The sequence below is a fragment of the Pan paniscus genome, chromosome 7 (genome assembly GCF_029289425.2).
Source record: "Pan paniscus chromosome 7, NHGRI_mPanPan1-v2.0_pri, whole genome shotgun sequence".
Lineage (NCBI taxonomy): Eukaryota > Metazoa > Chordata > Mammalia > Primates > Hominidae > Pan > Pan paniscus.
In genome coordinates, this window is record NC_073256.2 from 125,835,247 (window position 1) to 125,860,085 (window position 24,839).

Below are 24,839 nucleotides of genomic sequence, written 5' to 3' on the forward strand. Positions count from 1 at the left end.
TTGCTTTTTTCTGCCTTATACATGAATAAGAAGAAACATACCCCTTTAATTTAGTGTAATTTTGAACAAGTATATTAGTTTATTGGATAGAATATTTGTTCTAAAGATACCTATATAGTAGTATTTGTTTGAAAAATACCCTGGTGAATTCTGTTTTTAATGTTGAGAACATTATAGTTTATTACCATAATAGATTCCCTCAGACTTAACCTTTTAACTAAAAAGTTACAGAGAGACTTTAGATAATACATCAGTCATTTTAATGTTTTATGTCATTATTTCCACGCACACATATGCCTGCTAAAAGAAAATAAGTATTTTTAAAAATTTTAAACAAAAACCAGGTTGAGTTTTTTTCTTTTATAGAAGGAGAAATTGTTGTATTAACACAATAAAGATACATGAAGTTTCTCTCTTATTTGGCAAGTATTTCTTTAAAAATAGACATTAAAAAATCATATAATGTCTGACTGTAGATTTTAAGATGTAAAATGCTTAATAATTTAACAACAGTAACTTAATGTCTGTAGTTTCTAGAGCACATTTATCTCAGGCACGGATCATAAATCCCTTATCTCTGCTTATTTCCTTTGATATTCTGTAATGATACTTATGTATTATAGTAGTTGGTATGTTTCTTAAATGATAGTTGCTTACTTTTAGTCTTTTCCCACCCCAGGGAGATTTTCTGTGGAAATTCCCTAGGGTTTTTGTTTTTCTTTTTGAGTGGGTGTGTGGGGGTTTGTGTAGGGATGTGTGTGTGTGTGTGTGTGTGTGTGTGTGTGTCTATGTATTAGTCCATTTTCATGCTGTCTGTGTATTAGTCCATTTTCATGCTGCTGATAAAGACATACCTGAGACTGGGCAATTTATAAAAGAAAAAGGTTTATTGGACTTACAGTTTCTCATGGCTGGGGAGGCCTCACAATCATAACAAAAGGCAAGGAGGAACAAGTTAAATCTACTGTAGATGACAGCAGGCAAAGAGAGCTTGTGCAGGGAAACTCCCATTTTTAAAACCATCAGCTCTCACTATCAGAGACTCTTTCACTATCACAAGAACAGTGCAGGAGATACCTGCCCCCATAATTCAGTCACCTCCCACTGGGTTCCTCCCATGACATATGCAAATTGTGGAAGTTACAATTCAAGATGAGATTTGGGTGAGGACACAGTCAAACCATATCATTCTGCCCCTGGCCCCTCCCAAATCTCATGTCCTCACATTTCAAAACCAGTCATGCCTTCCCAACAGTCTCCGAAAGTCTTAACTCATTTCAACATTAATTCAGAAGTCCACAGTCCAGCATCTCATCTGAGATAAGGCAAGTCCCTTCCACCTATGATCCTGTAAAATCAAAGGCAAGTTAGTTACTTCCTAGATACAGTGGGGTTACAGGCATTGGATAAATACAGCCATTCCAAATGGGGGAAATTGGCCCAAACAAAGAGGCTACCGGCCCCATGCAAGTCTGAAATCCAGTGGGGCAGTGGAATCTTAAAGCTGCAGAATGATCTCCTTTGACTCCATGTCTCACATCCAGGTAATGCTGATGCAAGAGGTGGATTCCTATGGTCTTGGGCAGCTCCGCCCCGTGGCTTTGCAGGGTACATCCTCTGGATGCTTTCACAGGCTGGTGTTGAGTGTCTTTAGATTTTCCAGGTGCATGGTGCAAGCTGTCAGTGGTTCTACCATTCTGGGGTCTGGAGGACGGTGGCCCTTTTCTCACAGCTCCATTAGGCAGTGCCCTAGTAGGGACTCTTGTGTGGGGGCTCTGGCCCCACATTTCACTTCCATACTACCCTAGCAGAGGTTCTCCATGGTAGCCCCGCCCCTGCAACAAACTTCTGCCTGGACATGCAGCCATTTCCATATACCCTCTGAAATCTAGACAGGGGTTCCTAAACCTCAATTCTTGACTTCTTTGCACTCACAGGCTCAACACCACGTGGAAGCTGCCAAGACCTGAGGCTTGCACCCTCTGAAGCCACTGCTTGAGCTCTGCGTTGGCCCCTTTCGGCCACAGGTGGAGTGGCTGGGATGCAAGGCACCAAGTCCCTAGGTTGCACACAGCACGGGACCTTGGGCCTGGCTCATGAAACTACCTTTTCCTTCTAGGACTCCAGGCCTGTGATGGGAGGGGCTGCCATGAAAACCTCTGACATGCCCTGGAGACATTTTCCCTTTTGTCTGTGGAATTAACATTCAGCTCCTTGTTACTTATGCAAATTTCTGCAGCTGGCTTGAATTTCTTCTCAGAAAATGGGGTTTACTTTTCTATTGCATTGTCAGGCTGCAAATTTTCTGAACTTGCCCTGTTTCCCTTGTAAAACTGAATGCCTTTAACAGCACCCAAGCCACCTCTTGAATGCTTTGCTGCTTAGAAATTTCTTCCACCAGATACCCTAAATCATCTCTCTCAAGTTCAGAGTTCCACACATCTCTAGGGCAGGGGCAAAATGCCACCAGTCTCTTTGCTAAAACATAACGAGTCACTTTTGCTCCAGGTTCCAACAAGTTCCTCATCTCCATCTGAGACCACCTCGGCCTGAATTTCATTGTCCGTATCATTAGCATTTTGGGCAAAACCATTCAACAAGTCTCTAGGGAGTTACAAACTTTCCCACATTTTCCCATCTTCTTCTGATCCCTCCAAACTGTTTCAATCTCTGCCAGTACCCAGTTCCAAAGTTGCTTCCACATTTTCAGGTATCTTCAGCAATACCCCACTCTACTGGTACCAATTTACTGTGTTAGTCGGTTTTCATGCTACTGATAAAGACATACCCGAGAAGACCGGGCAATTTACAAAAGAATAAGGTGTATTGGACTTACAGTTCCACATGGCTGGGGAGGCCTCACAGTCATGGTAGAAGGCAAGGAGGAGCAAGTCACATCTTACATGGATGACAGCATGCAAAGAGAGCTTGTGCAGGGAAACTCCCATTTTAAAACTATCAGACCTTGTGAGACTCATTCACTATCATGAGAACAGTGCAGGAAAGACACGCCCCATAATTCAGTCACCTCTCACTGGGTTCTTCCCATGATGCAAGGGAATTGTGGGATTTCCAATTCAAGATGAGATTTGGGTGGGGACACAGCCAAGCCATGTGAGAGAGAGAGAGTGTGTGTGTGTGTGTGATTTGTTCTAGATAGCTGAGAACTTTCATTATTTTGTGAAGATTCTCAGAATATAGAAAGTTCAAGGAAAAATTTTGACAGTTGCAAACCTATCTGTAATAAAAAATAAAAATAAGAAATAGCTTCTATATTATGTAGATACTGAGAATAAAAAGTTAAAATTGGAAAGTTTTTGAATGATTTCCTAATCTAACAATTCTAATAGCTTACTATCTGTCTTAGTTCAACAATTTCTTAGAAAAAGCACCCATTTTTTTCTGAAGATTTTCTCCTGTACTTATTTCTTATTCTTGATTTATAAGACTTCACTGTGGTTTCAAAGATACTCATTTTTCTCTTAGCCATAGATTGAAAAAACTGAAATCAGATTTCTGAAAACAACTTCTGAATTTTATATTTCTCATCCCAGTTTAAAAATCAATGTAATTTAAGTCAATTTTGGAATTAGGAGTACAATATTTTGATTCTGTCTCAGTTTACATTGGGAATTTTTAATAAGTTATTTCACTTCTTCAAACTATAAGATAATATGTGATTAATTATTGATCTGTCTTTGTAGTATCTTTCATATTTTATGGCTTTTTGTGACTTTTAAAACTGGCTAAAAGAGAAAGCCAAATGGTTCCCCTCATAGAATATGTGTGAAGTGGTACAGATTGAACATCCTTAACCTGAAAATTTGTAATCCAAAGTGCCTCAAAATTCAACACTTTTTGAAGAATGAAATAATGTCACGGGTGGAAAATTTCACCCCTGATCACATGTGATGAGTCACAGTCAAAACACAATGAAAACTTTGTTTTCTGCACAAAATTACTTAAAATACTGTATAAAATTTTTACCTTCAGGATATGTGTATAAGGTGTATAGGAAATGTAAACCAATTTTGTGTTTAGAGTTGGATCCTTATTGCTGTGATATCTCAGGTATACAGAAATATTCCAAAATTTGAAAATATCTGAGATGTGAAGCACTTCTAGTTTCAAGCGTTTTGTGTAAGGGATACTCCCTGTAGTAACTAAATCCCTTAGCGGTTAGGTAAACATTCGAGAGCAAGGCGACTTAATTCAGCTTTGCTAAATGTATTATTCTTTTATCAAACATGATCTAATCTTTTTTCAGTCCCTTCTTTCCTTCTGTAAACATGTATTGAATACCTCTCATGAACCATCAAAGAGTTGCTCTTAGTAAGAGTAGAGATACTGTTTCTGTTCCTATATCCTTAGGAAGCACTGTGCTAGACATTGAAGGAGAAAACATAGCCATAAAAGACCTAGAACTAATAAAGTCTATAAGTAGACTTCACTAATATGCAACAGTTAAAGTTACTCCACAGAAGACATCGCCGTTTCTTTTTCCAAAGCAACTTAGTATCTCAAAGGCGGGAAAGTCCAGTTTTATTCTCATTTGCTGTTGCTCCCTGCATTGTTGAAAAGTGATCACGTGACCTTTTGTTTGTCTTATGCCTCTGTGTTTCTGGATATCCAGTATAGAAATGAAGTTGTTCATTGAAGCTTTAAGCAGCTGTACTTCCTATTCACATGCATTCATTATTCTTTCAGAGAACATTTGTTATGCTTGCAGTGTGCATGGTAGTGAGAACAAACACAAGGATGAATTAGCCTTTTCTGTGCTTCTAGTGAGGTAGCATGATGTGATGAACATGCTGTAGACTTTGAAACTGATTTATTAAATTCTCTTTCTTTGATGACTTGCTGCATGGGTTTTGAGTCTGGAAGGCCTTAAAGAATGAGTGTGACTTAAATGATACAAAGACATTGTATCCCAAGTGAATGCATGAATAAGCCTTTATTAAAGTACAAGCATTATTAATGTACAAGGCCTGCTTAGGAAAGAAGGAATAAGGTAATTAGAATGGAAGTTTCAAAATTTTTTATTTGAAAGAATGGTGGAATGGCATACCTTCTTCCCATCTTTTTTAAAGTTCTGAAATACTCTATTGAGAAAGTCATACACATGTTAAAAATTGTGGACAATATAAAATGGTAAAAAAAAAAATAAGTCTGTTCCTCTATCCCTGAGCTCAGGTCCTCCTTCCCTTAGGGAAGCACTTTTTTTTTTTTTTTTGAGATGGAGTCTTGCTCTGTCGCCAGGCTGTGGCTCACTGCAACCTCCGCCTCCCGGGTTCAAGTGATTCTCCTGCCTCAGCCTCCCGGGTAGCTGGGACTACAGGCACTTGCCACCATGCCCAGCTAATTTTTGTATTTTTAGTAGAGATGGGGTTTCACCATGTTGGCCAGGATGGTCTTGATCTCTTGACCTTGTGATCTGCCTGCCTCAGCCTCTCAAAGTGCTGGGATTACAGGCATGAGCCACCGCGCCCAGCCAGGCAAGCACTGTTAATGATTTTTCTATGTGATCTTTCAGAGATATTTTTCATGCACAAATAGGCGTGCGCGCGCGTGTGTGTGTGTTTGCGTGTGTGTGTGTTTGCGTGTGTGTGTGTGTGTGTGTGTGTGTGTGTGTGTATTCCTCTGACAGAATGGTTAGAAATGCAAATGTGGTATACTCTATGTAACAATATAGTTTAAAGATCATGCCATGTCATCACATCCTTTACATTATCCTATTGAGTAGGATTGCATTGCGTGGATATATAGTCCCTTGTCTTGATGAAAAAGTTTCTTTAAGTCCCCTTGGTGAACTTGGTGAACCCTTAGGATGATTCTGATATTTCCTCTCAGAAACAGTTTTTCAGTGGATGTCATTGGTGGGATGAATCTTTAGAGGTGAAATGTCTGGGTCAGGAGGTCCATGGATTTTAAATTTTGATTGATGTTACAAATTTCCTTCTGAAAAGGCTTTTTATTCATCTGTACCCACTTTCTGTGGCATATGAGAGTGCCACTTTCCCCATATCCTGCCACGTGGTATATTATCAGCTTTTTTCTTTTAATAGTTGCCAGTCTAATTGGTTAAAAATGTTATTTTGTTATAATTTGCATTATGAGTACTGCTGAACATCTTTTAATATTGTTTTTTGTTTTTTTTTGGGGGAAGGAGTCTCGCTCTGTCTCCCAGGCTGGAGTGCAGTGGCACAATCTCGGCTCATTGCAAGCTCCACCTCCCAGGTTCACGCCATTCTCCTGCCTCAGCCTCCCGAGTAGCTGGGACTACAGGCGCCCACCACCATGCCCAGCTAATTTTTTAGTATTTATTTTAGTAGAGACAGGGTTTCACCGTGTTAGCCAGGATGGTCTCGATCTCCTGACCTCGTGATCCACCCGCCTTGGCCTCCCAAAGTGCCGGGATTACAGGAGTGAGAAAATCTTTTAATATTCTTAAACAGCTATGGGATTACAGGAGTGAGAACATCTTTTAATATTCTTAAACAGCCATTTGTATTTTTCTTTCTGAGCTGTCTCCTTTTACGCTTTTTTCAAATTTCATTTCTCTTCTGATAAAGAGAGGGCAAGGTTCTGGTGCTCTGCCTAGTTAACTTTCTCCTCCTCCACTGATTTACTTCTGAGGAAGACAGCATTTTATACCTCTGAGTTGATTCCTTATACAGAGTAGCTAGAAGTACAAAAAGAAGGTCTACATTTGTGAACAGCTTGGTAATTTTTAATTTTTATTCTTAGAGAATGGAGTATGAAGTCAAATTTTGATTAGGTAAATATCATCAGTTAGTTTTAGAGATAATGTGTCATCGAAATAGGATATATTTTGAAGGAGATGAGAAAAGTAATTTGGAGGCTGTTCTTAGGCTAGAGATTATGGGAATCTAAAACTAAGACAGGTGGAATTGGAGGGGACTGGGCTACTGTCAGCCTTTATTTTTTATGTTACTCTAGTACCAGTTTGGGAACTTTTTTTTTCGGCTTGCGTTTTGAAAATGATTGACTTTTCATACTTTGAGTCTTCCTTAAGGGGAAAAAATTATATCCATTGAGTGGGAGAGTGCCCAGCATTTGGTAGGCTTCCAGCGAATACTTGTTGAAGGAATGCCTTTCAGAAAGCAGAGTAATTATTGTCTTTTAGTTGATTTCATACTTCAGAAGATCAGATTTTGTCCTGAATTGTGAACTCTGCCTATTGTGATATATCAAATATTTGAAGTTTTATTTATGAATTAGATGTAATTTCCTCTGTGCCAAGGGTAAAGATGGTTTTTTTCGGTGAGGGGAGGGTGGGGGTCGATTTTTATTCAGGCTTCTCACAGTGGTTAGAGCCACTCTATCTTCAGAACAGTCACAACACAGGAAATGCACCACTGAGACTGCCTAGAAAAGTCTGACCAGCTAAATCTTATTGCTTAAAATACACATATTCACAAAAACTGATAAATGGTAACATGCCTCACACAGGAATGTGTTTGGATTTGCAAATATCCTGACTGGCTGTAGCACCAAACCCTCCACTAACCCCTCATTCACCTGGAACACCAGTGTCACTCACATCTCCCTGGCCCCCTAACTATTCCTTCAATTCCTTATTAAATCTCTCTCTGAGAAGGGTAGCCTCCTGTAGCAGGGGCCAGACTGTGACGTGGGAATTAAGCCCAGCTCTGCAGGTTGCATTTTCATCTTTTTCGTCTTCTCATGCCTTGAGGGTAAGATGCTGCAGTGAGTCCCATAGTTAACACTCAGCCAGTTCCCCACTGTAACTGGGGAAAGAAACTTGAGAGGGTCAGAATGCATCCATTTGATTAGTAGTTAACTGAAAAAGGGTTCCTTTTGGTAAAACTTTTTCACCTTTGAGTCATTTCAATGAGTTATTTGAGATTCTTTAAAAAAGGTAAAGGAAAGGCATCGGAGGGGCTTTGACACACTCTGGCCAACTCTGGCCATACGCCAGCCTGCTTGTGCCCATTGGACTCAGTGGAGGGAGGCAGGCAGGCCCTGAGCTACCTCCAGTGCCAGCAAAGCCTCCTCCTGGCAATTCTGGGCGGGGATGACGTCTGGGCCACAGCTAGTCCAAGTCTGTCATTGAAGATCCATTCAAGCTCCTGTTTGAAATTCCACCTTCTTCTGTCCCAAGTGGTTGTGGATACCCCCAGGGGTTGGTACGGAGGACCAGGTGCAGCCACAGGAGGCAGATAGGCTCAGAACATGTTTCCATTTACAGGAAACAGAACACAGGCCTCTGTGTGACTGTGGAGCAATGTGCAGATTGCAGTGATGAGTAGAGTAAAACCTCCACTTTGAGCTCAGCATCTCTGGTGAACACAGGGAACTGCAGGCAACAATGCTACTGAATACACCCGAGTGCACAGTCAGACATGTGTTCCGTAAACAGTAAATGTGTAAGACCAATTATCTTGAGAGGGTATCTTGCTCCAGAAGATGCTTTTAAAATGCCGCATTTTCCAGGCTTCTAGGTATAAACCTTGGGGGAGGGAACCTGGATTCTGCTTTCCTTTTGCTGGTCAACTGTCCAGTTCCTTCTGGGTCCCTGAGTCTGGAGTGAGGCAGGGGGGAGGTTCTAGATTGTATTTTGCCGGTAGGCCTTAATCCTTTAATCCTTTTCTAGGTAGTATCTCTTCCCCAGGTAGCCTATTTAAAATAAAAAAATGTTGTATGTCTTTCAGAAAAAATTGCTAGCTAGCCCTATTCTGAGTAATATTATAGAAGGCATGTAGCCAGTTGGATGAAGATTTATTCATGGTCTTTAAAAGTTTGAAACAAATTATATAGGTTTCCATTTATTGTTTGGCACTAGTGTATATATATCTTTATTTGGAAAAATCTTACAGGAGCATGACTCTTCCAATTCTAGTCTTCATTCAGGGTCTAGCTGTCCTGTAGCCACCTTCCCTTTGATTGTTTTAGTAAACATCACAATAACCTTTATGCTCACTCCAAAGTTTAAACAATACTGTACTTTTTAGTTGTTCTTTCTCAGTTTTATTTATATTATATTTAACACATGTCACTTAAAAGAATGTGAATTCTCTGAAGCCAGGGATTGAACCTTATGTATTCGATGCTCTTTGAAGAAAATAGAATAGGATCTATGTTGTTGGCCAGTTGATTTACTTTTGAATAATGGAGTAAATTGTTTGTGGTTCGTGGTATTCTTTTAGTAGCATGTTTTTCACTATCATACATGGGTTCTTCAGAACTATTGTTGCATTTCTTAATGCCTCCAGATTGTTTATTCAGAACATCGATTAGGGCTGCAGACAAATTATTTGAATTGATATTGGCTAAAAATCTTCTAAACTTTGTGAGGTCAAAAAATGTAATTATTAGCATTTATTAAGAGATGATATAATTTGTTTATTGAGCTATGATTTTGTTAATTTTTAAAAAACATTTAAGTAAAGCATGTTCAGTTAAAAGAACAACTTATGTGGTCATCCAGATTTCTACTTTACAACTGAGAAAAAGCTGCAGCTTTCTACAGAACAGAGTATAAATATGAGGAAAATGGTGAAAGGGAGTGATAGAATTGAAGAAAATGATGATGATGTGATAATGAAGAAAGGAAATGTTTATCAGATATTTACTATGGGCCATCACTGAGCTAAATACTTTACATATATTATCCCATTAATTGTCATCATAATCCTTTCAGATATTGTCTTTATTCTATAGGCATACAAGGTCATAGAGAAGTAAAGTGACTTGCCCAAGATCTTACAGTTAGTAAGAAATTCTGGATAGGTACTTTGATTTCAGAAATTAAGGCTCTTTATCATGAGGAAAGAAGCAATGGTAGTAAATGGGATTGAAAGTAGGTAGTTAATACGCATGACAACCAGCTGTTACCCCTACAGAAAATTTATTATTTAAATTTAGTCAGTTAACGAGACTGTACTTGCTGCTGTTGAAGAGTATGTGAAGACTAATAACTTGTTTTTATTTTTAAAAATCTAAGTATAATTTTTATTTTATAGAATATTATGCTAAGGAAGCTATGATAGAATTTTTTTTTTTTTTTTGAGACAGGATCTCGCTCTGTTGCCCAGGCTGGATTGCAGTGAGGCAATTATAGCTCACTGTAACCTCTGACTCCTGGGCTCAAGCAATCTCCCACCTCAGCTTCCTGATTAGCTAGTACTACAGGCGTGTACCACCACACCCAAGTAATCTTTTAAAATTTTTCGTAGAGACAACATTTTGCTGTGTTGTCCAGGTTGTTCTGAAACTCCTGGGTTCAGATGATCCTCCCGCTTTGGCCTTCCAAAGTGTTGGGGATTACAGGCATGAACCACTGCACCTGGCCAAAACTGGTCTTTTTTACAAGCCTTTTTTGTGTGCCCTAAATGAGACCCAAAAGCCACAAGAAGCCTTGTTGAACCTCATTCTGGTTGCTTGATAATCATTCAAAACCTAGGGTTTTGTGTGGCTTTTGGGAGATAAGCTGCTGGACTCTTTATTCACAGTTAGACATTATATGAATAAGGAGTTGGACAGCTGAGTATTAAGTGTCCAGAGAGCAAGAGACTATGGCAAAAAAGAGACATGAACAGATTCAGGAGTCCCAGGATTTGCAGTGTAAGTCTGGGCTTTGTTTTTTCTCTAGGTAAAATGAGGAGATGTAATTATCACTGCCTGCTCCTCAGTTCTTTCCAATTGTAAAATTTGTGATGTATTCATTTATTCTGCAGATAGCTACCGATCTGCAGTAGATACTTCCTTCAGTGTCCAGTACTGTTTGGTATGAATGCGCGGAAACTAAGATGTGCGTTTCTATTTTTATCTTAGTTTTTTGAACCAGTGTTTTTGTTATTATAATTGGTTATTTTATGTATGATACCTTGTATATTGTTTGTTTAAAATTTTAGATACGCTTTGAATAATGTGGCAAAACTTTAAGACTTTAAGTGGCTTTTTTTTGTGAGACCGAGTCTCGCTCTGTCGCCCAGGCTGGAGTGCAGTGGCGCAGTCTCAGCTCACTGCAACCTCCACCTCCTGGGTTCAGTTGATTCTCCTGCCTCAGCCTCCCAAGTAGTTGGGATTACAGATGCACACCACCATGCTCAGCTAATTTTTTTTGTTTGATTTGTGGCATTTGTATGCAATATTTTCTTTTTAAAAAATGTCTATTTTTATTTTTGTAGAGACAGGGTCTCACTATGTTGCCCAGGCTGGTCTCTCACTCCTGGGCTCAAGTGATCTTCCCACCTCAGCCTCCCAAAGTGCTGAGATTACAGGCATGCACCACTGCTCCCAGGTGAATCCAACTGTTTTCAACAAGTTTTCACTGCATACAGTATCTCATCTCTGCTGTTGCAAATCCTGTAAGGATTGGGACAAGATATAAATATCAAATAAAGCAAGTCTGTGCCAGTCCTTTAAAGATTGCTGAGTTAGAATTTTGTGGCAAGGTTTAACACATAAACATTAAGTCTAGAACCAAATGTTAAAGAAAGGAAGATAACATTTATTTAATATTATTATATGCTGTGTTAGTTGCTTTATATTGATGCTTGAAGATAGATGGTATTACTGAGGTTTGTAGAGGTTAAAACTAGTAAGTGATAAGAGTTGGGATTCAGTTTCTTGTCTTTTGGATTTCAAAACAGACATTATGCTCTGTATATTGTCTGTGGAAGAAGTAATGTCATGAAAAATGAAAGATTAAATTATGTTTCAGATTTTGGTGAAATCAGATATTAAATGGCCAAAAGTTTCCTGATTATATGTTAATTTATCCCTCATCTATTTGGAGGACTAGGGACAATGCTCCCATTTTAAGTCTAAAATTCTTAATGGCTTTAGGGTTGGAGTTACTTTCAGAGCTTTACTTTTACTTTTCTTCTGAGTTCTTGAGACTTTTAAAACTTTGCATTTATTGTGGCACATTTTTGTTTTACTTAGTAAACTTATTTTAAAAATATTTGCTTGTGCCTACTGTGTGACAGGCATTGTGCTAAAGGCCTTTGCCATGACCTGATTAATTAAGGATATAGATTCTTTTTTTATTTTTTATTTTTTTTACTCTCAGGATATGCTTAAGGATATATATTATTAAAACATCATTTTTTAATTACCCAAAATATTATAAACATTGCTCTGACCCTTATTTATTAGTCTCTTGATTTCTCTAAACTTTCACTTTCATTTCTTCAGAGCCAAATCACTCTCTTACCACCCCGTAATGAGTAGCTCTTGATACTGTAAAGAGACCACATCCATTTTACTTCTGTCTGCATCTTGTGGAATATTATATCAACAATAAGAAATTTTATTCATAATTAATAAGTTTAGCTTGGCCTCAGTTATAGTATGGTTTATTGTTTATCCTTCTGTATTTGAAGCAAACATAGAGAGGACGTAAATTTAATAATTTATACAGTGTGCTCCAGTCCCTGACTGTTTACTTCAGCCAGTACTGCTTTCTCCTAGGCCTTTGCTCATGTGTTCTTCCCACTATGCAGTTTCCATAAATAACTTCCTGTTTTGTTTTTTAATGTCTACTTACTCTTTGTTTCAGTACGCGTATCATATGTGGGACCGTCTTTGCTTTCTGTCTTTCCAGTTCGTCCACTCTGACACAGCATGTGTCAGAATCTCTTCCTTATTTTCATAACACCCTAGATATCCCTGTCACTGCTCTTACTGCATTAACTTTTTTATTTGATATGTTTTTGTCATGAGAATGAGCTTCTGCAAGGAATTATCATTTCTTTTTTATCTTTATATTTTCATTGTGTAGCACAATATTGGCAAACAGTAGAAGTCTGGCACATATTTGATGAATGCACAATAAATGGCATTGATTTTTATGTTTATCATTTTAAAAACTTTAGAATACAGCTTCTAATTGTTTTGCTTATCATACAATATTTATTTCAGGACTGTATTATTCTTGTGAAAGACTCATAGGTAGATTTTCTCTTAAAATTGTGAAAAAGTTGTCAGAAGACATATTTATATAATGATATTCAAAGGCCATGCCATGGTGAGATTTTTTTTCCCCTAATCTCCACTGTTCCTCCCCCTCTTAGGATACAGATCTTATGAATGAGACAGAGTAAAGGGCTTTAAGTTGGATAAAGATTAAGATTCCCTGCTGGTTAGTAATTATCAGAATCTGGATGATTATTTATTTGGATGAAACGATGCATACATTGTGTGCATCAAAAGTAAAGCATATGTGATTGTTAGAGGAATGTTTGAATTCCCCAGTGGGATGTCATGGGGTATGTTTATAAACTCCCACTAAGCAGTAGTTCTACAATGGAATTTCTCTGGCATTGAGATAATAATTTGCACAGTCAAATTACCTTCTTTACAAAACCCCAAGGAATCATAAGGGCCTAATCCTTTTTTAATGTCAACCCACAGGCTGCAAGAAAGCGTAAGATTGCCATTCGAAAAGCCCAGGGGAAAAATGTGGAGGCCATTCGGGAGCTGAATGAGTATCTGGAACAGTGAGTATTTTACAAGAGGATTGTGTTTTGTTATTCTGATAAATCTTTTTTAATTAAAATGGAATTTGCATTTGATTTTCCTGTTTGTTTTCATGCTGTTCATTTACAGAATATCTACACACTTACTTTTTTTTCTTTTCCTCTCACCAGATTTGTTGGAGACCAAGAAGCCTGGCATGAACTTGCAGAACTTTACATCAATGAACATGAGTAAGTTATTAAACACACAACATTTTGTTGAGTGCAGTTTTCATCACTGTAAGTTCAGAAAGCACTGTGGTTTCCAAAGGATTGGTGAGAGGGTGTGAATCATGTCATTTGAAATGAGAAACAGAACAAATCAACAATTAAATGAAAAAGAACAAATCAGTAATTCACTGGTCATAATAAGTGAATAGCTTTAACTAGGTCATTTGTGTTTTGCCAAATTGTTTATGTTTAGGAAATAAGTTTTTCTTTCAAATATAGATGGCATTCTTTGGAAATAAAAAGGCCTGCATTTGCTAAGCTAAGTTTATTTTTGGTAAATCAAAATTGTGAATTTTTAGAGTTCAGATTGTTCTTATATACAAAGAGTATTATACTCCCTGCTGTTTAAAAATTCTGTCAATTGTATGCATGTATTAGCCTTAGTACTAAGAGAATCAACTCTTCCAAAGTAGAAGCATTCTGTTGCCTGGGTAAAAAACTGAGAATAATCAAGAATGTTGAATGCTCTAGGATCTTGCTTATTGGATGTTTAATGTTTTTGTTAGCTTTTTTATTGCTGTAGTGACAGGAGGAAATCCCAGTGTGAGAGGATTAGTCCAGAGTCTTAGTGCAAGTTTTCTAATATTACAGCATTAATGCTAACCTCCATCCAGAGGCGTGTTATTTTTTTTTCTTAGTTCTTCTAAATCTGAAGTATATGACATTGTTTCTTTTCCTTCTTTTTGACAGAATAGAATCAGATTCTCATGCGCATTTTCTTGTGCATGAATATTTAACCTTGTTCTCATACTACAAACAACTGATGAGAAACAGAATGAAGACATTTGTCTGTTGTCTGTGGTCTATATATATAATGTGATCTAGAGGATTGAGGTAGTCTATTTGCATAAGTCTAAGGAAAGTGGGAGCTAAAATAAAAGTAATAGCTGTGATTTAATGAATGTGTACTATATTCTAGGAACTGTTTTTCAAGTTCTCTGCTATACTCTGAAACAGATATTCTGGTTTTGATTAGGAAATTATTTCCTGAATCACATTCAGTATAGATGATATGCTTGTATGTACACATATGTAAACATACTCATGATTTCTTACGCATGTGAAACAGTATATAATACTTATATTTAAATACATGAAATTGAATTTTTAGAGTATAGTAAAAATAATTAGCATTAATTTTATTTTGTTTCTAAAACAGGTGACTGTCATTTAACATTTTTTGTACTTTCTAAAGATTTTCTGTCTAAAAGCATTTTAAAACATTTCAAATCAACAAGGAAATTTTTTTTTTCAAGTTAAAGGAATACCTAATGCAGAAAATTTGAGAAACACAATAAAGCATAAAGACCAAGACAAAAATTACATGTAATTCCAGCATCCTAAGTTAACTATAGTTTGTTTGGTTTTTGTCCTTCCTTATCTTTTAAAATAAAAGCCCAAAATAAAATTATCTTCCGTAGTTTATACTTTCCCTTAGTTATATTTTGTTCAAAAATTTCTTGTCACTGTAACAATCTACAGTGTGTTTTGAATGGCTTTATATTATTTCATCTTACTAATTTACCCTAGTATTTTTAACCAGTTTCCTAGGGAGATATAAAGGTTGTTTTACATTTTTATATATAATGCTGTAGTGATCATTTTTATTTTGTTTCCTTGGGTTAAATTCTTTGAAGTAAAATTGCTTGATTAAATAAGATGTACATTTTCTGTGGTTTTGATAAATAGTTCCTGATTGTTCCCTAGAATGGTAACATCAATTTACTTGCACACCAGCATTTACTAGAGTCCCTCTTTAACAACACTGGATACTATGATTCTTTTTTAATCTTTACAAGTTTGATAGGTGAAATTGGTTCTACCTTTTTAGTTCATTTTTACGAGCTCTTTTTATAAAGGAGAGCAACCATTTGTCAAAAGTATATCCTTGTTATATGCTTTTTAAATACTGACTTCTTAAAATTATAGAAACTTTACATTTTTAGAAAATCAGATTCATCAATTTTTAACATTATCATGTCTGCTGTCCTTTAATAGCTTAAAAATATATCACCTTTTCCCCCTGCTTCATTTGCAATTTTATTTTTTTGCATGTATTTCTAATATTTATTTCATCATCAAATTTAGGTTATACCTTATTTTTAACCTACCATTAAATTTACTTATTTTTTTCACCATGTGGTACCACCTTCAGTTTTGCTTTGTTTGGAATCTAAAGAGTTTATTGAAACAGAGGTGAATGTACACTTAAGAGAAATGAACTGAGAAATCTCAAAAAATGAAGATTTACAAAGGTGGAGCACCTAAAAATATTTTTTTAGAGAAAATGATAATTATGGTCAGCCTACCCTTTTATCTAGTATCACAAAAGTCTTTTTGGTCTTAAAGCTAGTTAGTTACAAAATGACCATTTTTTTTTTCTAATTGAACACTTAGAAGGAATATTTATGTTTAGGTGACTGGAAATACATATCTACAGGTTTTTTTGAAACTGTGAAAATTACAATCAGTTCACTTGATTCATTTGACATGTTTGAGCAAGTCATTATAGGAGGCAGGAATTTTTTGGTGGAATGTTAAATTATCGTAGGATATCAGTTTTAGCACCAGTCTTGCGGACACAGTGGCAAAAATGTAGCAGTTTCGAAAATGTTAGATATATTTAACATTCGATATTCCTTTCTGCATATGAACAGTTATAAGGTTTTTTAAGTATAATAGGTCGCAGGCAGCTTTGGTAGCCTATATCTAGAACTATTTTTTTTCTTTAAGAGACAGAGTCTACAACATTTCCCAGGCTAGACTTGAGCTCCTGGGCTAAAGTACTCTTCCCACCTCAGCCTTTTGTGTAGCTGGCACTACAGGTGTGTCACTGTGCCCAGCTCTGGAATTTTTAAACTCCAAATAAATATCTATAGTATAATTTTCATATAGCCCTATTTAATGTTTCTATAGAGAGAAAAAGGGATATAGAATTGTGCCATGTAACCTTTTTATATTTTTAAGTTACTTTTATGTTTGTTTCTGATTTATAGTTTGTTTTTAGTTATTCCAGGGATATATGTTACATCCATTGACCATATTGAGACACTTGTTCTAAAGTTTTAAAACTACAGTTAATTTTTTTGTGTCAGCACTACCAATATGTATTATAGGTTAAGTATCCATAACCTGAAAATCTGAAATCCACAATACTCCAAAATCTGAAACTTTGAGTGCCAACATGATGCTCAAAGGAAATGCTCATTGGAGCATTTTGGATTTGGGGTTTTTGCGTTAGGGATGTTCAACCAGTAAGAATGCAGATATTTTAAAATCTGAAAACTTCTGAAATCTGAAACATTTCTGGTCCCAAGCATTTTGGTTAAGGCATACTCAACCTTTGTAAGCAAAAATACATTCACATTATGAAAGACAAATTTTTTTACTTCATTTGTTATTGAAACTAGATACTATACAGCAGGGAACAATTAGTATTATACATTAATTATGATTGTGATTATAGTTCCTTTTCATAAGTCCAGCCTTTTAAAATTCCATATCAAAGGGAATTACCACAATTCTTTAAGGAAAAATTGTGATGTTGGTAAAGTAACATACAGTACCAAATAACTGTAACCTTTAGTTATATATACTTTTGTAAGGAAGAGAAGAAAACTTTATTTAGTTCTAGTACTGACTCTAATATTGTAATAACAATTGTTATTCTGTTTTAAGTAGATTCAAATTATTTTTACTTCTCTATTCTTAGTCTTGTTGAGTCACTGTGTATAATGAATTAACTTCTGTATGCACCTAGAATAGTACTGGCTATGTATTATCCCTGACAAGACTGAGGAAATAGTCACTTTCTGTGTGGCCTAACAATGGCCTAGAAAAGCTGGACTAGACCATCTGTTGAGCTCCTTCTAGCTCTAATTTTATTTAATTCTATATTTCATCCACAAAATTAGTTTGATACTGTACTTTATAAAATTGGGGGAAGGAGTCCTTTTCTCATATGTGATGCTAATTGATTTTTGAGAAAATATCTTGGTATTCATTTTACCCTAAGAGCTGCTACTACCTGCCCATTTTATCTTGCTTTATGCACCAGTGTCACAGTTGTGCTCAACCCATTTAAATGTCTAAGAACTTTTATTCTTAGTCTCAATATGAATTTTTGGCATCATACTATTAATAATTAAAGGAACACATTTAGAAGAGGACTGTCTTTTGATAAAGTGTTTAAGGTAGAGACAAATTTTCCCTTTTCTTTTCGAGTGATAAATATATATTAGGTAGGTAGTCATAACACATTTGTTTTAGACATTTATTCAATCATTTGTTCAGTCTTATTAAATACCTATCATGTGTCAAGAACCAATGCTAGGTTTTGAATTTAAAAATGGAAAGGGCTAAATAGCTGCATGATCTTGGATGAGAGTACACACACACGCACACACATACATATATGTATGTGGTCCTTCATAAATCTAAAATGCTGTAATTATTAGGTAATCTGCAGGGTGTATTTTTTTTTCCTCAGTCCCTTTGGGTGTGACTGCTGTACACATTTTCATGTTACCATTGACATCTTCAGTTTTTCAATGTGATGTGTAATGCATATAAGCAGCATATGTAGTGGTTGAAGAGTACAGGCTGTCTGGAGTGGCACAGCCTGGGATTCAGTTTACATCTCTGTGCCTCAGTATTCTCAGCTCTAGCATGTTGATAATAATTTCCTTCTTCCTAGGGTTTTGGTAGGATTAAATGAGTTAATACATGTAACACATTTAGAACAATGCATGACACGTAATAAGCATTTAGTAAAAGCTATTATTAGTATACATGTGTGAAACAGGAAAATAATTTTTAAAAGTATATCAGGCAGTAGTGTAAAGGTAGATCCCTTTGTATATTGGTAAATGCCAAAAATAACTTTAGGTAGCCTCTTTTTGTTGGGTAGTGTCATCACTTCCTCACTGGGAAGAAATCTTGTAACACCTGTGTTCATTAGAATTTCCTGTAGATAGTGAGGATAGTCACATGGCATTAAACATTTAAAATATATTTAGTGAATTATAGTCACATGCTTTAAAATGTTTTTCCAGAGCTCTTTCTGGCAGTTCTCTTTCCTTAGGTTTTCAGCAAGATTTTTGTTTATTCTACCACAAGATTAAATAATAGTACAGTATATATCAAAACCAACTTGATCTGTTTTTCATGGGCTTAGAAATTTATAACTTCATTATAATTTGGTATTTGACAGTGAACTTAAGTAATGAGAGAAATCTTTGTAATAGAATATGTTGGTAAATATATGCCTGTGAAGAATTTTTAGTGAGTAGAGAATATTTAATAAAATGTTTATTTTCTCCTTACACATTAGCTGTTTGAATATTTTTTTAAATGATCAGTCAACTTCCAGAAGTTATTTTATATACAGCTTGATCCAAGGTCTTGAAGCCCTTCTTATTAGTAGTGATGGGATGTAGTAGGAGTGACCCAATTTTTGAAATGTAGTATCTATTGATTGTTTACAGGCTGCTTTAAGATTTAAGCCTGTGTTTATTAATTTCATGATAAAATTTAATGTCATTGATATTTATGAATTTCAGATGACAAATACTTTATTAATAAAGCTATGTAAATTATATTGGGAATAAATTGTTTAACATGACTAAAGTTGTTTTTAAATTATTTCAATGTTTAACTAAGATAAAAATTTGTGACTTTTAAAATTAATTTCTCCTCTTGATGTGTTTTTAGCTATGCAAAAGCAGCCTTTTGTTTAGAGGAACTAATGATGACTAATCCACACAACCACTTATACTGTCAGCAGTATGCTGAAGTAAGTGTTTTCAGAACAATGGCATATAATTTTATTTTGGTTACTATTCGGTGTTATTATAGAACTAAGAATATTTCCTTGATGTTAAGCAAGTATATAAATATTTAAAACGTCTGATGAGCATTGAATTGTGGGAATAAAAGTTTAAAATTTTTAACATTGCAGTGGTAATACTGACTTAAGACATACTTAAAACAGTGAAATTCCTTGTATTTTTATATTTGTATACTATTTTCTTTCCTAATTATAAGTTATATCACATTTGTCACCACTTAATGGCTTGTGAGACATTTATAGTGATTATGATTGTTAAATCCATGTGCTGGGAAATTTGTATTAAAGCCAATTGGGACATAAGTATTTATTTAATTTGCATATTATTAAGAATAGCAGTACAACTGAATGCTATAAGGCTAGAAGGACTTCATTATTAAAGAATGTCCATGCAGATTATAAAAGGACAGTTCAATATTTAAGTCCACATTTATAATGCCAGTAATAGAAAATACAATGTGAGGTGAAGCATTTGCGAGGCAGCTGAAATAGAAATTATTCTGGCTTTTTATTGCGGCAGCATTTTTGTTTTAGAAACTACTCAGTCATCTCAATGTTCATAGAATAGAATAGCTTTTTTGGGGAAGGTTATGTTTGAAATTTTAGATTAGCTTTAAAAACCTTTAGGTGAATTCTTTTAACATCTTGTATTTGTTTACAGAGAATATCTGTTTTGATTACTTAATGCCTATGGTATGATGAAACCATGCTATATTTCAAAGTAGTAAAATAAACAGTTTTCAGCACTTTGCAATTTTTAACAGGTTAAGTATACCCAAGGTGGACTTGAAAACCTCGAACTTTCAAGAAAGTATTTTGCACAGGCATTGAAACTGAACAACAGAAATATGAGAGCTTTGTTTGGACTTTATATGGTGAGTTGAGGTGCATGTTTAATGTTATTTTTAAAAATCTGTCACTTAAAATCCATTTAACTATCCCCTTCAATCACTCCTCTCCTGTTTTTTGTATTTTAGTGATAAGCATATGTTTTTTTCTGTAATTAATTCTGAGCAATAGCTTGTAAGCCAGTTTTCTTTTTGAATGTTAATACAGCCTAGCTGTTTGACATTCTTTTTTTGTAAACTATCTTTTATCATATCAGAATTGAAATCTGCCCTTATAAAATTAAATAGTGACAGATAGGAAAAAAACATGATTTCTTGTTTTGATATTCTTGGGTTTATGCCCAACATTATTGTATTTCTTCCCTAAATTATAGTTGTATGAGGTATTTTTAAACTGTGCCAATAAAATACATTGGAAATCAAATCCCTAATACATCAAATTAAAACATTTTTTATGGTGTAGAAAAACAGTTTGGAAATTGTGGGAAGTATCTAATGACCTATTGTTTAGGTATGCCAAATGCAGAGCTTAGAAAAGTCAATTAATAAGAGCTGTGGGAAATAGAGGAAGAATCTGCTGACCTTTAAAACATATATATAAAGTGAGCACCTCTCTACAATAAGAAACACTGGGAGAAATAAACTTTAGTATGTAAGTTAGTTCTTTGAATTTTTTATTTATCCTGTTCCTTTGACTTCTTGATGAGTGTCTTCTTGTTGCAGCTTAGTGAAAAGGAACTGAGTGAAGAAATGGAAATAGGAAGAAACAAAAATGAAACAATTTTTAAAAAGGAATGGCAAAGTATGGTTAGAAGGTGGTTCAAATGAATTTCAAGAAAATTTTCCTGGATTTTAGCAAAGCCAATTGCAATGGCTTGAAAATACGCTATAGTAGAAGTATCTCTGTATCAAATAAATACTAATTTTAAAAACTAATATACAACAAATTAATAATAGCTTATACATGGCACTTCATGTGCTGGGCATTGTTCTGAGCTCTGTTTTTTATTTTAAATCAATAAATCCGCACATCAACTGTTTGAGTAGGTGCTCTCAATACTATCCTCAGGTGGTGAAACTGAGACACAGATTTAATTAATTTGCCCAAAGATGGGCACAGAGCTCCTAAATGATCGAGTTGGGTTTCCAGCCCAGGAAGTTAACTCCAGAGTTTTTCTCGTAACCACTGCATCTGCTAAAATTCATAAGAAGAAGGTAACATTAAAGTCATAGAGGTATAAAAACCAGATTTGGGGATATAGATTCTTCACTGGCAGAGAGGGAGACATAGGTGAAAGAGCCTATAGCACAGGCTGGCATAAAACAAAGGCTTAACCTTTTTTTGAATCACATGGTCATATTCTTTTAAGAGTAAAATATATTTAAGAATAGGAATCAAGTTATATCTTACTCTTCACAGTAATATATACATTTAATAATTAGCATATGATTTTGGGGTTTTATGGATTCTTTCACAGATCCCAGATTAAGAACCGCTCATTTAAATACATTTTTAAAAAGGAGAGGGTGGATCAAATTGCAGGGACTAATTAGTTCTCTGAAACACAGTTTGAAAACTCATGGTATAGTGAAAAGAGAAATGGATTAGAGATAAGGATCTTCTTAATTTCGAAGACCCATTATTTTGCTTTGGTCAAGTTAAATCTCTCTTATTGGACTTAAATTTCTTTAACCTATTAATGTAGGATGTCAGGCTAAATTATTTTTGAGTTTCCTTTTTCTATAAATATTCAATAATTCTATGATTCTGACATAGGCAAGTTATGTAATTCAGTAATAAGAAATAACACCAGTAATATCCTACAGTGGTAAAGTGCTTTTGGTTTATAAAGTGTTCTTCTATAGCTTCTTTATTTAAATGATATGGAATTTTACCTTTAAGAGCTGTTACAGGTACATAATTAAATAATTTTAGGTATTATTTAAAATGTCTTTTCCCTTTCCACTATTTTGGATTTATACTATATTTTAAAATATATTTTCATTTTTAAGCACTAATATTCAACTTTATGTTTATATTAAAAATTATTTTAATACAGTTTTTAAAAATTCTTTATTATCCCATTGCAACCATGTCCCTTATGTTTTTGATTATCTTGACTAGCAAAAAAGGAATTTTGCTTTTGATGTTTTTATTTGTTTTTAGTCGGCAAGTCATATTGCTTCTAATCCAAAAGCAAGTGCAAAAACGAAAAAGGACAACATGAAATATGCTAGTTGGGCAGCTAGTCAAATAAACAGAGCTTATCAGGTTAGTATTTATTGATCATTTTGCTATGTAGGTCAGTTAATGTATTTCTTAGTTTTGTTTCTACGAACTACAAAGTCGTATGTCTAGCGTTGGACTTATATATGCCTTTGGGGCTTTATCAAATTTGTTGTGTTTTGAATTAATTTGTAGTTTTAAGATTACCTTTTTTTCCCCTCAAGAGGAATCTGTTAGTATTATTATTTCATAATTAGCCTTACCATATGGAAATCTCAGTGGTTCTGCATTTGGCAAACGCAAAGTAATTCTAAAAACTCAGAAAGGATAAATAAATATCATGTCACATTTCAGAAGCAGATTGGGTATGTGAGTGTATTATTAATCATAGGTATCTCAAGAAATAGAAAAGAAGGAAGAAAGCCTTAAACTAATCAAACTGCATAACAAAGTTTGTGCAGTCTGCTTACACTTCAGATCCTTTACTGAAACTTCTCCATGTGTATCTTAGTTTTCTAAAGTTCGTCCTTAGCAGATTTTTTAGGAAATTATTTTTCGTTAGAAATTTGCTCATGGGAAAACACATCTTCTTATGTCTTTAGCCTTATTTGTCTATAGCCTTTATATTTAAAGGACAATTTGGCTTTTTATATACCCGTTAATACTTTACCTAAGTATCTTAAGCATACTGTTCAGTTTTGGTTTTTTTTTTAATATAGACGAGATCTTGCTATATTGCCCAGGCTGGCCATGAACTCCTGGCTTCATGTGATCCTCTTACCTCAGCCTCCTAAGTAGCTGGGACTACAGGTGCAGGCATCACCATGCCCAGCTATTTAATTCTGTTTCAGAATAAAATGTTGCCGTCAAGAAATATGATGCTGTCTTGACTTGCTTTTTATCATAAGTGACTTGTCTGGTTACGCAAAGGAATTTTTTCTTTATCTTTAAAATCCAGTAGTCTTACTATGATTTGTTTTATTGATTATTCTTGGGTCAGTTTTCCCAAATACACAGTACACCCATTTAGTACATCAGTTTAGCCCTTTTATTTGAGAAAAGTTGCTTTTAGAATTATAAGTATTTTTTTCTCTGCTTAGTTTTTTCAGGGTTTCAGTAATACATGTATTAGACTTCATTTTTCTATGTCCTTTATTCATTTTCTTTCAAATTATTTTGTCATTTTCTGTATTTTATAAAAATATGAATTTGATTCATATTTTTCTTTCCTCCATGTTTAAATGAGGTAGTTTTCCTGGACTATTAGGAGACGATGTTTATGGAATGGCAGGGAGTTGGAGATAGGTTAGGGTAGCTTTCCCAGCTTGGCTATTCTATGGCCGTCTCCTTTTTTGCTAAAGAGAATTCAAATATGACCTCTTTGTATAGCCAGTCTTTCTTAGAACTGAGTGTGAATGGCCAGTCTAGAACTCAGTGTGACTCAGAAAGATTTTCTGGCTTCAGCCCTCTGTTCTATTTCTAGAGCCCTCAAAGTCTTGAATTCTGAGGTGTTGCTCTCACTTTAAATGTTACATATTGTTGTTACAGTTTGTGTTTCTTCCTTTTTGTTTTGTTTTCTTCTGGGATTGCTGCCTCTGGGCATCACTCCTTTCCTCACCCCTCCTTGTCTGAACCATCTCTCCTTCTTGCCCTGGTGTTTCTGCCCTGTTCAGTTTGGTTTCAGTTTTTAATTGTTTTTCTTCAGGGTGTGAGGTTTTGTCCTTCTGGAAGAGGATGTTTGCTAGATATTTTAGAAATTTTAAGATATTAGATAGTTAGACTTGTCTAATCTCACATTTATGAGCAGTTTTTTACATTTATCTTTGTTTTGGAGCTTATGAAGACTTCTAGGCCATTGGCAGCTGCATCATCTCAGGTTTTCTTGTTTAGTGGATTAAGAATTCATAATTTGTTTGGTTTTTGGTTTCTTGTAGAGTAGTAGGTTGTCCTCTATTACTTTCTATTTCTCCTACCACACAGTTGTTAATCTTTTGTTGGTCATGCTGCTCTTGATGACATAGTCACATTCTAGGGTTTGGAAAATTGACTGTTACCTAGTTTTTTTGAAAATGTCTTCTGTGGGCGTGGGTTCTGTTATGTTGGTTTTGGTGCTGGCTTTTTGTTGTTCGTTTTTGCCCTTCTGGTTGGAGAAAATTGAGGAGATTTTAAAAATGTAG

At 35.2% G+C, this 24,839-nt stretch overlaps 1 protein-coding gene across 1 annotated transcript in view; it reads left to right on the top strand.

The window, feature by feature from the left end:
- EMC2 (ER membrane protein complex subunit 2) overlaps positions 1 to 24,839 on the top strand; it is a 46,223-nt gene that overhangs the window by 15,759 nt on the left and 5,625 nt on the right. The window contains exons 6-10 of the mRNA XM_034966485.3: positions 13,405 to 13,490; positions 13,641 to 13,700; positions 19,452 to 19,533; positions 20,352 to 20,462; positions 22,603 to 22,707. Coding sequence (XP_034822376.1) covers positions 13,405 to 13,490; positions 13,641 to 13,700; positions 19,452 to 19,533; positions 20,352 to 20,462; positions 22,603 to 22,707 — 444 coding nt within the window. The remainder of the gene's footprint in view (positions 1 to 13,404; positions 13,491 to 13,640; positions 13,701 to 19,451; positions 19,534 to 20,351; positions 20,463 to 22,602; positions 22,708 to 24,839) is intronic.